The sequence below is a fragment of the Hyla sarda genome, chromosome 8, assembly GCF_029499605.1.
Source record: "Hyla sarda isolate aHylSar1 chromosome 8, aHylSar1.hap1, whole genome shotgun sequence".
Lineage (NCBI taxonomy): Eukaryota > Metazoa > Chordata > Amphibia > Anura > Hylidae > Hyla > Hyla sarda.
In genome coordinates this window covers 55,442,244-55,456,284 of record NC_079196.1, presented here as the reverse complement: position 1 = coordinate 55,456,284, position 14,041 = coordinate 55,442,244, and the positions used below count along the sequence as shown (strand labels likewise).

The window sequence follows — 14,041 nt, the reverse complement described above, 5'->3', positions numbered from 1 at the left end:
TTTAGCAGAGCATAGTCTGCTAGGACTCTATTGTTTAAGTTACACGTGCTGGATTTCCTGGAGTGGGGCACAGGTTGGAAGTGTGAGTGCTCCAGTCCACACCCCTAGTCCACTATGGGTTTCCCTAATCCAAGGTGTTCTCAGGTGAGGCTTCCTGTGCTCATTGCTAGGGAGGAAATCCTATAGTAAAGGGCTGTTTGGGTTTGAGTGCTGGAGAGACTGAGATGAGAAGCAGCCACAACCGAAACTGCAGCTCCAACCTACCAGGTCTGAACCTTCCTCTATGGACATTTTGTGAGTTTGCTCGGGGCCAGACATTATGCCCACAGTAGGATAGTGAGGTGTCCTGATGTTTAGTTAGAGCCGGACAGGCTTAGGTTTTGGCTGTAGCTTAAAATCATAAAGTATTCTATTATGTCGGGAAGGAATTATTACCTCAAGTATGAGTTTTTTGCCTTCCTCTGGATCAACTCTTTAGGGACTCATTAGAGTTATAGGTTGAACTTGATGGACTCTGGTCTTATGAACTACGTTACTATGTTACACTGGTTAGTATGTTACACTGCGCTAGCCATTTTGTATGGAAATGCATGGCTTATAGGCATCAGGTAATCCTATAGACATCAGTTGATTCTGTAGTCGCTGTTAGGATTTTCGACGTTCACGAATAAACATTGTAGCTTAAACAGTCTTCCTACCAGCAGAGATAAACTGGCGCATTTAGTGTACGCTTAATATTGATATTTGTAACCTCGTCGCTGTAACTAACTTGTGCCATAAACAAAACACAATTATTATTTTCTGATTTGCCAAGAGCAGGAATAAAAAAAAAAAATAGCATCCTTTATGCGTATGCATCTGTCAATGGTAATTGCATTGTAATATTCACAAGCCAACTGTGAAAACATTGAAATACTAATCACATTGGCATTATGACTTATGAGCAACAATCAGCGCGATCAGTAAACATTTTCCCATCTAAATTGTCTGAGCAATAATTGGGGAATGAAAACTAGTGCAAATGATTAGAGAGCAGATCCAGGAAAAATATGGCATCTCAGAACTAGGGGGAAGATAAAAAATGACAGGCAAGCAAATCGGATTCGGCTCGTATTATTCTGCAAGGAATCAATTATAAAAGCTGTTTTCATGTAGATGAGAAGAATATCAAGAGCCGGGGTGTCTGAGTTCAGCCTACCGGATGTTCTTGCCTGGTAAAAAGCTGTCCGTTCTGAAGAAATTAAAACTGCGGATATTCCTTCAGATATTTTCCCGCACATACTTTAGCCCTATTGCTAATCTTTAACTAGATCTATTAAAGGGGCGATATCCTCCGAAATGGGAATATAGATAGGATGATCATTTGATAAGTAGCGGCGCTTGATTTAATAATTGGGATTCGGTCAGGCCCCCCTCGGTCTCTCTTCATAGGCAATAAGGTGACTGCATGTGCTGACTTCATCGGTTTACTAGAAAAGCAAAGCCTAGGATATTTAGGCTCACTTCATCTGTCTGTAATAAAAAGTGTCTTAGTGGAAAAAAAGAGTAAAAACAAAAAAAAAGTGAGTAAAACTTTAATTAAAGGGTGTTTTGGTCAATCCCTACTTGTTAGAAGGATCCATTGACAATATGATGAGCACCAGGTATCCTCCTGCTGGGACCCCCAGAGATCTGCTTATTCGCTGGCTGAGCGCAATCCTTATTTGTCAGCCGCACATTACCCTGTGTAATAGGTGATGTGTGGTCAACAAATTATAATAAAGAGCCGCACAAATGATCCTAGGCCCTTCCTAACCAATACCCAGGCTGCGTAATAGCCTTCCTAAGCATTAGTGCATGTACAGTGATCCCTCAACTTACAATGGCCTCAACATACAATAGTTTCAACATACAATGTTTTTTTCTGGACCATTGTAACTTGAAACCAGACTCAACATACAATGTTACGGACAGTCCAGATCTGTGAAACGTGTCAATGGCTGGAAGAACTGACCAATCAGAATGGACATTTTACTGGTAAATCACCTGTTTTACTGAAGTGCATGCACTGACTGGCTGTCTGGTAGCGCCCCCTACAGTACAGGGAGGAACTACAAGTTCTGTACTACTCCTTACCTGTGCCAGGGTTAGCTGCTCCTTTGGACACCAAGTAAGGGCGGCTCCATTTGGGACTCTGTGTGTACTGTATAGGACCCTGAAGAAGCTCCTGTCCTCTACTTAAACCTTTGTTTCCCAACCAGGATACCTCCAGCTGTTGCAAAACTACAACTCCCAGCATGCCCGGACAGCCAACGGCTGTCCGGGCATGCTGGGAGTTGTAGTTTTGCAACAGCTGGAGGCACCCTGGTTGGAAAACACTGACACAGACATTGATTTACAGCTCCCAGCAGATCTTTCTTACTTTTAAATGTAAGGATTTGTTTTATCTATATAAGTTATCTACTTATTATTCTTTATTCCTCACTTTTTCCTATTTTTTGGGTGACATTTTGGTGGCTTCAGAACCAATTACCAGGTTTCCATAGAGTTATGGGCTCAACATACAATGGTTTCAACATACAATGGCCGTCCTGGAACCAATTCATATTGTAACTTGAGGGACCACTGTATTAGGCAGGGGTTGGGTATTAGGCAGGGGTTGGGTATTAGGCAGGGGTTGGGTATTAGGCAGGGGTTGGGTATTAGGCAGGGGTTGGGTATTAGGCAGGGGTTGGGTATTAGGCAGGGGTTGGGTATTAGGCAGGGGTTGGGTATTAGGCAGGGGTTGGGTATTAGGCAGGGGTTGGGTTATGGCTCATGTCTGCGCAGTCATAACACCGGTTCATTCCGGTGGAACCTGCTGCTACTACTAGCCCGAAATTCCGTAGTGTGAATGAGCCCTTAGTGTTCATTTTCTCTGCAGCGCCACCACAAGGAAAATAAAGCATTACACAGTGATCATTCAAGTCAATAAATTGTCTGTGTAAGGCCTTTTTCACATGAAGGAGTTTCCGAGCATTTGTTTTCAATGGGATGCTGCTGCACCGTGCACACGGCAGAATTTCTATGCCGGAATGAATATGTCAATTCTTTTTGTGGAATCTGCTTGGAAATGCATTGCAGGGAGGTCCTAGGCATGTTCTGCTGGCACCCGCTATAAATTTTCCAGTCGGACATTTCACAAAAATGGGTTTTCTAATCTAGGAAACATATTTAAAGGGGTACTCTGGTGGAAAACTTTTTTATTTTTTAAATCAACTGGTGAAAAAAAGTTTAACAGATTTGTAAATTATGTAGAAGTAGAAAAATGGGTGGGCACTGCTAGAGAACCACTATGCAGGTGCAGCAATCAATGTGTTCGGGTGTACGGCTAGTATGCGATGCTGGACATTTAAAGAAACAGTCTTTCATATACAGTTGAATGAAGATAGAAATATGTCCGCACTCACCATGCCGTTTCAATATGTTCGCTTTATTGGATTCTTCAGATTTTAATAAAAAGCACGTAACAAAAACACCCGAGTGTAGGGAGGGGGAGCTGCTCCGGGCAGGGAGACTTGGAGTGGCTGTCAGGAACAACAGCACCGTTTCACGTTATTCACGCATCTTTCGGTTCCACTTCTGGAACCGGAAGATGCGTGAATAACGTGAAACGGTGCTGGTGAGTGCGGACATATTTCTATCTTCATTCAACTAGATTTGTAAATTACTTCTATTAAAAAATGTTAATCCTTCCAATACTTATTAGCTGCTTAATACTACAGAGGAAATTATTTTCTTTCTGGAAAACAGTGCTCTCTGCTGACATCACGAGCACAGTGCTCTCTGCTGACATCTCTGTCCATGATAGGAACTGTCCAGAGCAGAATATGTTTGCTATGTTTGCTACAGTTCTTAAAATGAACAGAGATGTCAGCAGAGAGCACTGTGCTCGTAATGTCAGCAGACAGCTCTGTGTTCCAAAAAGAAAACAATTTCTTCTGTAGTATTCAGCAGCTAATAAGTACTGGAAGGATTAAGATTTTTTAATAGAAGTCATTTACAAATCTGTTTAACTTTCTGGCACCAGTTGATTTAAAAAAATAAAAAAAGTTTTCCACCGGAGTACCCCTTTAATCAAATGTATTTTATTTTATTAATTAATACAAAATATTCCGGCAAACAACAAATAATGAGGGCAAAAACAACAACTGACAATGAAAATCCACCACATAGAAGCTGACACTCACCAGTTCTATGATACTCGGTCATAAAGTATCAGAGCTTGGACCTGACAATACTGTATCTATTTGATATCTATATCCCATGTGAGTTACCTATACTCAATATGACACTTGTGCTCAGGAGACGGCCCCCACTACATTTTTGGCCCATTGCTTCCACTGATTGATTTATAAAGTTTGTTTAAACAACCACTCTGGACTACAGTACAAACAAAAAGCTATACATAGGCTATCTCTACTTCACGAAAATCCAAGTATGACTCTGTGGACAATGCTTAAAAAACACAACAAAACCCCACCAGAGAATTCTGATCTAGAAATATATGGCAAAGTGAGAGACGTTTCAACTTGTCACCTTGTATGAGTTAGTTATGATGAGAACTTTCCTTCAGCAAGTGACTTGCACGACTTCATTCCCATTTCACAAAGCCTCCACACTTCCAACTACACATCACATTTTCATTTCTGCTCATTTTAAAAGTTATCAACTCTTATGCTTTGTTTCTCTTATATTACATATAAAAATTTTATGAACTGTTATTTTTTCACTATTTTTCCTTAAAGGGGTACTCCAGTGGAAAACTTTTCTTTTTTTTTTTTAAATGAACTGATGCCAGAAAGTTAAACAGATTTGTAAATTACTTCTATTGAAAAATCTTTACCCTTCCAGTACTTTGTAGCAGCTGTATGCTACAGAGGAAATTATTTTCTTTTTGATTTTTTTTTTCTTTGTTTTGCCCACAGTGCTCTCTGCTGACACCTTTGTCAGTGTCAGGAACTGTCCAGAGCAGTATAGGTTTGCTATGGGGATTTTCTCCTGCTCCGGACAGTTCCTGATACGGGCATCAGGTGTCAGCAGAGAGCACTGTGGACAAGACATAAAAGAAATTCAAATAGAAAATCATTTTCTCTGTAGCATACAGCTGCTTAAAAGTACTGGAAGGGTAAAGATTTTTTTAACAGAAGTCATTTACAAATCTGTTTAACTTTCTGGCACCAGTTGATTTAAAAAAAAAAAACGTTTTCCACCGGAGTACCCCTTTAAAGGGGTACTCTGCCCCTAGACATCTTATCCACTATACAAAGAATCCAAAGGATGGGCATAAGATGTCTGATCACGGGGAGTCCCGCCACTGGGACCCCTCCGCGATCACCCTGCAGCACCCGGCATTCAAATTCGCTCCGTGCCAGATGACTAGTGATGCGGCGCCGGAGGCTTGTGACATCACGGGCACGGCCCCCTTGTGACGTGACACCATGCCCCCTAAATGCAAGTCTATGTCCCCTCTCATAGACTTGCATTGAGAGGGGGGCATGACGTCACGACAGGGGCATGCCCGTGATGTCACAAACCTCCGGCACCACATCGAAGTTTGCTCTGTGCATGGGATGTCTGGGGTGCCGCAGTAGAGATCGTGGGGGTCTTAGTGGCGGGACCCCCCTGATCAGACATCTTATCCCCTATCCTTTGGATAGGTGATAAGATGTATAGGGGCAGAGTATCCCTTTCAGTGACAGCTGGTTCACCCACACTAAACCCAATACACTAGGTTACATTGCGGGTGAACCTGAATAAAATGATGTATTACTTACAAAAACTGGTCCATTACGGGCTTGGTTTGTAGTGCCCATATGAGCGCTCAGCTAGAATAGTCCTAGTCACGTGAAGCGCTCACGTGGGCACAGGCTCTCAGGTCATTAGGACTTGAGAGTAAAGATTTATAGATATTCAACAGATGGGTGGGCATATAAGAGCATGGAGGAGGAAGGCAGGGGGAGCTCGGAAAGCCGGCTCCCATCTCCACTGTGCAAAGGACATATTTGCATACTTACAACTGGGCCTGTAAGGCTGGGTTCACATACATTAGGCCTCTGGCACAGTTTATCTCCGGCATGCATCGGATGGTAGCTAATGCTGGAACTGATCCTATTCATTTGAACGGGATAGCTCACAATCATCCAGCATCCCAATTTAGATGCCGGATGGTTGGACACACCGCAGGGCACCAGACAGCTGTCTGCTGTGCAAAAACAATGGACGCCGGATGCCATACAACTGATGTCAACTTGTCATCAGTTGTGGCATCATTTGCGTCTAGATTTAGGCTGAGTTCACCTATGCCGGATACCGGACATATAAGAACCCAGCCTAACTCAGAAACTATTGGACTGATTTTTGTAAGTGATACATAATTTTAATCAGGATCATCCTTATAGGGTTTAGTGAGGGGGAATCAGCTGTCAGTTTCCCTTTAATGTTATCTTCCTAAAAAGATCAGCTGAGAGATCCCTCATTACATTTACTTACCTCCCATGTTAATGACAGTCGACTCACCGCTACATTGCTCAGTCCCATAACAATGGCGAAGAAAGAGTTTAGATTTTTGTATTCCTTGCAACTATAAAAAAAAGTAAAAAAAATAAAAGATTACTGAATTTCACCGTTGAATGAAAATGAAATATGTACTAAGCAGAATCCCATATTAAAGGAGTACTCCAATGTGTGCACAGGGACTTTCGGACCCTGTTCTAGAGATCAAGGGGGTCCCAGCAGTCAGACCACCCATGATCAGACACTTTTCCCCTATCCACAGGAGTCAAACGCTGGAATACCTCTTTAAAGGGGTACTCCCATGGAAAACTTTTTTTTTTTTAAATCAACTGGTGCCAGAAAGATAAACAGATTTGTAAATGACTTCTATCTTAATCCTTCCAGTGCTTTTTAGGGGCTGTATACTAAAGAGAAATCCAAAAAAAGAAATGCATTTCCTCTGATGTCATGACCACAGTGCTCTCTGCTGACCTCTGCGGTCCATTGTAGGAACTGTCCAGAGCAGCATATGTCTTCTATGGGGATTTTCTCCTGTTCTGGACAGTTCCTAAAATGAACATTAGAGGTCAGCAGAGAGCAATGTGGTCATAACATCAGAGGAAATGCATTTCTTTTTTGTATTTTTTTCTTTAGTATACAACCCCTAAAAAGTACTGGAAGGATTAAGATTTTTTAATAGACGTGATTTACAAATCTGTTTAACTTTCTGGCACCAGTTGATTTAAAAAAAAAAAAGGTTTCCACGGGAGTACCCCTTTAAGCGCTTCAAATGTTGCACTAAAATATTCTTTTACTAAAAAAACAATAGATGGACAGAACCATTTTGCTGCATAAATAGGTGAGGACAGAGTAGGCAGCACAAGACCCAAGTCTCTCAAATAAACTGCAGAAATCAATGTAAAAATAAAGAGAGAAGAAAGCACAGTACAACAATGGAAATGTGGGGAAGAAAAAATGGGTAAAAAAGTGAAGAGGTCTACATCGAGGGCTAGCAACAGTAACCAGTCCTTGTGTTCTGCCATGTACGGCTTCTGACTGACCAAGATATCAAACCCACAGAGAAGGCACCCATAGAGAGCCCCCTTTGTGTTACAGGCCTTGTTGTTAGACAGGTAAACACTTGTTGCCCAGATTCTGAGATACGTTGGATGCATAATGTGTATAGATTAAATACACTGCAGGTCACAAAGCTTTTCCTTAGTGTTAGGAATATTGGAGGGTGTTTCAGTGACTATGAGTCAGGAGAATTCCAGTTTTACTAATAATAGAAGTGTGCCATGCTCGAGCTATTGCTATACCGGTTGCCAAGAACAAGAAGATGTGATTACTTCAGAGACCAACTTAGTTAAGAATACGTCTAAAGGAGAATTTTTAAGTTGGATATAGGTCACTATTGGAGTAAAGGGGATAGAACTAAACCCAGAAACAATGGACCTTGGGGAAGGTTCCTCAGATTCACACCCAGCATCTCAAACGTGGCCCAAGGAAAATTAGGAATTTTGCAAAGTCAGGTAGGTAAAAAGGCACGCAAAATCCTGTGGGTCTAGTGTACAGCTATTTAAGTAGCACAAAGACCAGTATACAGCTATGGGTTTCTGTGCCATAATATGTAAAACTACCTATTACACATTGGCTGAAATTTACTAATGCTATCTAACAGACAATGCAAACTTAGACAAGACAAGACAAAGAATGCTCCAGATTTATCACAGCGGTTCAGGCTGTTTGATTTGGTGCATCTTTAGACTGCCTAGTCCAAGGGGGGGGGGGGGGGGGGGTATTGGTGTCTCACACACTGGTCTAAATCAATCCCCAGCCAGACTTGAAATTCGATGGATTTATTTAGAGGTGCATGGGAGGAAATGTTTTCCAGCTTTGATCTGGCTGAGATTCAAAATTCAATTTTAAAAGTCTACGACAGAGAGAGTTAGGAGCGGCACTCCTATATGTCCCGTGTATTAGTCCCTTAATGTAACATCAGCTCCAACAGACACTCATTGGTGGTGCAAAGAAGAGCCTCAAAATAATAGTCCCAATGTCCATATCCAACGTAAGAGAAAAGAAGGAGGCTGCACTCACCAATATTTTCTTCTGTGCTTTAATCAATAAACGACATGGTTACAAAAACCGGGTGCTTCCGTAATGCAGAGTGACTTATGTTTCACGCGTTCAGCACCTCATCTGGCTCCTGTAGCCAGATGAGGCGCTGAACGTGCGAAACATATGTCGCTCTGCATTACGGAAGCACTTGCTTTTTGTAACCCACATGTCTTTCATTGAATAAACCACAGAAGAAAATATTGGTGAGTGCAGCCTCCTTCTTTTCTCTTACGTTGGATATAAAATTCAATTTTAATCTGCTAGCAGGCATAAATTGTAGTAAATTTGGCATCCAGGATAACCACACCTCTTCACAGCAAACCATGCCCCACCCACCCACTCTAGGATATACCAACCATTAGTGAGTTTACTTTATTTTAAAATGTTATGCAACAATTTTGGCACAGCTTTTAGAGCACAGTCACATGCCAATCAAACCCCTTTCCACCAAAGATACATTTGCTGAGCGAGAAAGAAAAGTATCTAAATCTCATAATATATGTGGCACAACCCATGCAAGCCAATGATACCATTGCACCTCCAATATTATATTTGCCCTGTTGTGATCTCATCCATTGTGCAAAGTGACAAACTCAAGTCTCCAATATACAGAACGGCAAACTAAGAACTTGCGTTATTTGCATATGCCCTGTTTGTATGGTATTTGTATGGCAAGCACTTAATACTGTTATGGCACAGCACATGCTTCCATGATAATATACAACACACATATATGTATATATCATTTATGTATGTGTATGACTATATCAGGCATGTTTTTATGAAAATATCTAGAAAAATCGAAAAATTAAAAATGGATGCCTCGGCCCAACATGTAGAAGAAATTCCATGTGAGGTTGCTTTAAGAGAACCAATGTCATAACAGGGGTTGATTTATGCCAACTCGGCTTTTGTCTCCTTAAATTTGTGCTTTGGAGCTCTCGGTGGGAACCCCCGGCACTAAAAGGTACACTTAGCCTTTTTTTTATTTTTAGCCCCGTGTAAGGTCTAGTAAAATAAAAGTAAACAGTTGCCTTCCTTCTACGACTAAATTAACCACATTAGAAGGATAAAAACATGACTTTATCCAGCCTTACTGCGCTGCTGCACTTAGCGCTCCGTCTTTTTGTTTGCTGTGCACTTTCAGATTTCTGTTTAAAGATTTTTTTTATGCTGAATTCCATTGTCTTTGGAGATTGTTATATTTTTAATTGGTCGTAATTAAGTATTTTCCTGGATCCCGCTGCGGAACGCGAACACATTTTGAAATGTATGTCTTTAAAGGATTTTTGTTTCTTTTCAGTGCCCCGCTGTTTTTTGAGGCTATAAACGGTAGAAGAAAAACACCTTTAGCATTTTTTTAAATGCAATTGCTGAAAAGAAAAAAAAAAAAGGATTTTGAGAGGAAAAAAGCAGCCTGCTAACCAGCGGGCTTAAATAGACAAGCCATAAGAGTGCAGTTCCAGGCTGTCAGAGGTCATGCTGCTGGCCTACTGTAGATATGCACTCAGTCCTCCACCTAAACAGAAACCATGTTCTAGAGGCTGTTAAAAAAATCACTTTTGCATTATATCTTTATTAAAAGGTATCTCTAGACTAGAGGGAATAATAAGCCATAAATTGCTGTAATGTACAAAAAAAAAAGCAAAAACCCACTTAAAATATAATAAAAAAAATACAGAAATACATAATATATATTTTTTTTCATACACCTTTTAGAAATTGCCATAGAAAGTACTTACTGGGCTGCAATTTTAATAAATTTCTTCAGCAGTTGCACCCTCTTGCTGAGCTGAGGGCACAGGGAAATTTCTGTCACAACCCAGAATTGGATTTCATTGAAACGTCTCAGGAAGAGGTCCAAATTGGCTGTTGTCTTTTTAAAATTGTGCCGTCCAAAGGTGTGATAGATGAGCTCCAGCTACAGGTAGGAAATGGTTAATGAATGGCTATCTCCAAAGGATACGATACTAATGTATAATTGTATAAACAACCTCAATATATGTAATAAATCAAAATGTCACAATATAATAAAGTACCAGCAAAGGGTTAACACACAAAACTGTACAAAAGCAGACTCACTATTTGCTTGGTCTTATTTAAAATGTTACTTTACCTAACTTCTATACCTTCTTCTTCTTCTTCTTTTGCCTAAGGCTAAGTTTCCACTTGGGTTTTTTTCTGGCAGTTTTTGGATATCTGCCACTGCAGTTTTTGAGCCAAAGTCAGAAGTGGATCCCGTAGGAAGGAGAAGTGTAAGTCCTTCCTTTATATTTCCCATTCCCTTTGAATACACTTCTGGCTTTGGCTCAAAAACTGCAGTGGCGGATATCCAAAAACTGCCAGAAAAAAACCAAGTGGAAACTTAGCCTTATGCTTTAGTTAACCAGTTATGCCTGTTTTTGGGGGCCAAAAAATCCTTGTAAAATATTGTAAAAAAAATGTTTCCGACCAATTATGGACAGAAACACAGCTGTTTTTCTACTACTATTTCCAGCCATTAAAAAAAATGGTCTTTATACATGCGAAAATGGCAAAATGGTTAATTTTTATATTTTCATAAATAAAAAATCATCCGATTTTTCATGAAAATTGGCCGATTTTTTTTTATGCCTTTAACCATATCAACCATAAACATTGTGTAAACATGTTTTAGCAACTTTCTCTTAATGTCTGATGTCGCTAGGCATAAGCCTACTGTGCCTTAACCAGCATTTTTTTTGTACTATTGTTTTACCAATCATTGCATGTACATCGTATGTTATAGGCATGTAAAGTGTCACAGTCATAAAGAAAAAAAAAATAATAATTTTTGGATTTTAAAGAGATATGTCATAAGTTTTGATCTGTCAATATCTGATCCTCAGACCCCACCTATGGCTATAACGAGTCTCCCTGTATCTCTCCTTGCTGAAAGATATTGGGAAGAAGCACCCCTTCCAACTCATTGAGCACCCAGACCCCAAATCAAACAAAACATTTAACATGTCTCTACATTTTTAAAGCAACAGTGACAACTTAAAGGGGTACTCTGGTATACATTTTTTTTTTTTTAAATCAACTGTTCAATTTAAAAATCTTAATCCTTCCAGTACTTATTAGCTGCTGTATGCTCCACAGGAAGTTATTTTCTTGTTGAGGTTCTTTTCTGTCTGACTACAGTGCTCTCTGCTGATACCTCTGTCCATATCAGGAACTGTCCAGAGCAGGAAAGGTTTGCTATGGGGATTTTCTTGTACTCTGGACAATTCCTGACACGAACAGAGGTGTCAGCAGAGAGCACTGTGGTCAGACAGAAAAGAAATTCAAAAAGAAAAGAACTTCCTGTGGAGCATCCAGTAGGTGATAAGTACTGGAAGGATTACGATTTTTAAATATAAGTAATTCACAAATCTGTTTATCTTTCTGGCACCAGTTGATTTAAATTTTTTCCCCCAATGAAGTAACCCTTTAAAGGGGTGTCCAAGGCAAAAAAAAAACTGAATTAGCTCATATCTTCTATAGAAACAACACCACTTTTGACCAAACTGGATGTGCCTGGTATTGCAGCTCATTACCACATACTTGAATAGATACGACCTGTTATACTTTACACAGCCCAAGTGTCCTGTAACTGGGAAAAATGCAGAGTGTTTTTACAGCTTTTTCATAACAAAATAAAATGGTCAATGAAATACAAATAATAATGTTATAGACATCCAAAATGTTTTCAAATTAATTGGTGCCAAAAAGTTATGCAGATTTTTTAATTACTTCTATATAACAATCTTAATCCTTCTAGTACTTATAAGCTGCTGTATGCTTCAGAGAAAGTTGTTTAGTTGTTCTTTACAGTTTGACCACAGTGCTCTCTGCTGACACCTCTGTCTGTGTCAGGAACTGTCCAGAGCAGGAGAGGTTTACTAAGGGGATTTGCTCCTACTCTGGACAGTTCCTGACACAGACAGCATATACAGAGAGCACTGTGGTCAAACTGGAAAGAACTACACAACTTCCTCTGGAGAATACAACAGCTAATAAGTACTGGGAGAAATAAGATTTTGAAATAGAAGTGATTTATAAATCTGTGTAATTTTCCGGCACCAGTTGATTTAAAAGAAATAAATAAATAAAATGAAAGAATTTTGGTTAGTTTTCATAGAAGATTCTTTTTTTTTTAAGGTAAGCCATGGATCCATTCTACACACCTCATGAACACAGTTGAAGAGATCCCAGTCATGGATTGTCATCTGGTAAGCTAAGTCTTTCGAGCTCATAAGTTCAAATGTTGACATAGTACCGGTAGATGGGCCCTCCTGTTCCTGAAGTGGTGTCTAAATGATACAGAATGAAAATGAATAATACACAAAGAGACAACCACCTCAACACTACATAAACACTTAAAGGGGTACTCCACTGCTCAGTGTTTGGATTGAGGGGGCGGGGTGTGATGTCATGAAGGGGCGGGGCTATGACATCACGAGCTCCCGGCTCCAACGTTCGGAACAGTTTGTTCCAAACGCTGAGCAGCGGAGTACCCCTTTAAAGGGGTATTCCAGGCAAAAACTTTTTTTTATATATATATCAACTGGCTCCGGAAAGTTAAACAGATTTGTAAATTACTTCTATTAAAAAATCTTAATCCTTCCAATAGTTATTAGCTTCTGAAGTTGAGTTGCTGTTTTCTGTCTAACTGCTTTCTGATGACTCACGTCCCGGGAGCTGTCCAGCTCCTATGGGGAAATTCTCCCATCATGCACAGCTCCCGGGACGTGACATCATCATTGAGCAGTTAGACAGAAAACTTCAGAAGCTAATAACTATTGGAAGGATTAAGATTTTTTAATAGAAGTAATTTACAAATCTGTTTAACTTTCCGGAGCCAGTTGAGATATATATATATAAAAAAAGTTTTTGCCTGGAATACCCCTTTAATATTAGAAAATGATAATTTTGATTGAGATCTACATTTTAAGCCACATATAGTATGTCTATAAAAGGTGAGCCTAACAGCCTACACGTATTGGCAGGATCCACTTACCAAATTCTTACGTCTCTGGCAGTGTTTCCCAATCAATGCGTCTCTAGCTGTTGGAAAACTACAACTCCCAGCGTGCCCGGACAGCCTCTGGCTGTCCGGGCATGCTGGGAGTTGTAGTAATCCAACAACTGTAGGCGCACTAGTTGGGAAACACTGGTCTGTGGAAAGCAACAATTTACCAGTATAAACAAAAACGAAATGTTTGTACTATACAAAATGTTTCAACGTCAATATAAAAGTGCCTACCAACGAATCAAACTGATCTCGAGGACAAGCAAAGAGCCGTCCATTCACAGTGAGAGATGTAAACACAGATACGTCATTTGGCTTGACAACAACTTTCTCTGAAAGTAAAAAAATAGAGAAGAATATATAAGTGCACACTCA

The 14,041-nt window shown here is 40.1% G+C and overlaps 1 protein-coding gene across 12 annotated transcripts in view; it reads right to left on the bottom strand.

Annotated features, from left to right (window-relative positions):
• RAPGEF4 (Rap guanine nucleotide exchange factor 4) overlaps positions 1-14,041 on the bottom strand; it is a 467,767-nt gene that overhangs the window by 32,222 nt on the left and 421,504 nt on the right. For all 12 annotated transcript variants that reach the window (XM_056536334.1, XM_056536335.1, XM_056536336.1 and 9 more), the window contains 4 exons: positions 13,901-13,998; positions 12,822-12,947; positions 10,377-10,555; positions 6,511-6,601 (listed from right to left, as the gene is read on the bottom strand). In XM_056536334.1, coding sequence (XP_056392309.1) covers positions 6,511-6,601; positions 10,377-10,555; positions 12,822-12,947; positions 13,901-13,998 — 494 coding nt within the window. The remainder of the gene's footprint in view (positions 1-6,510; positions 6,602-10,376; positions 10,556-12,821; positions 12,948-13,900; positions 13,999-14,041) is intronic.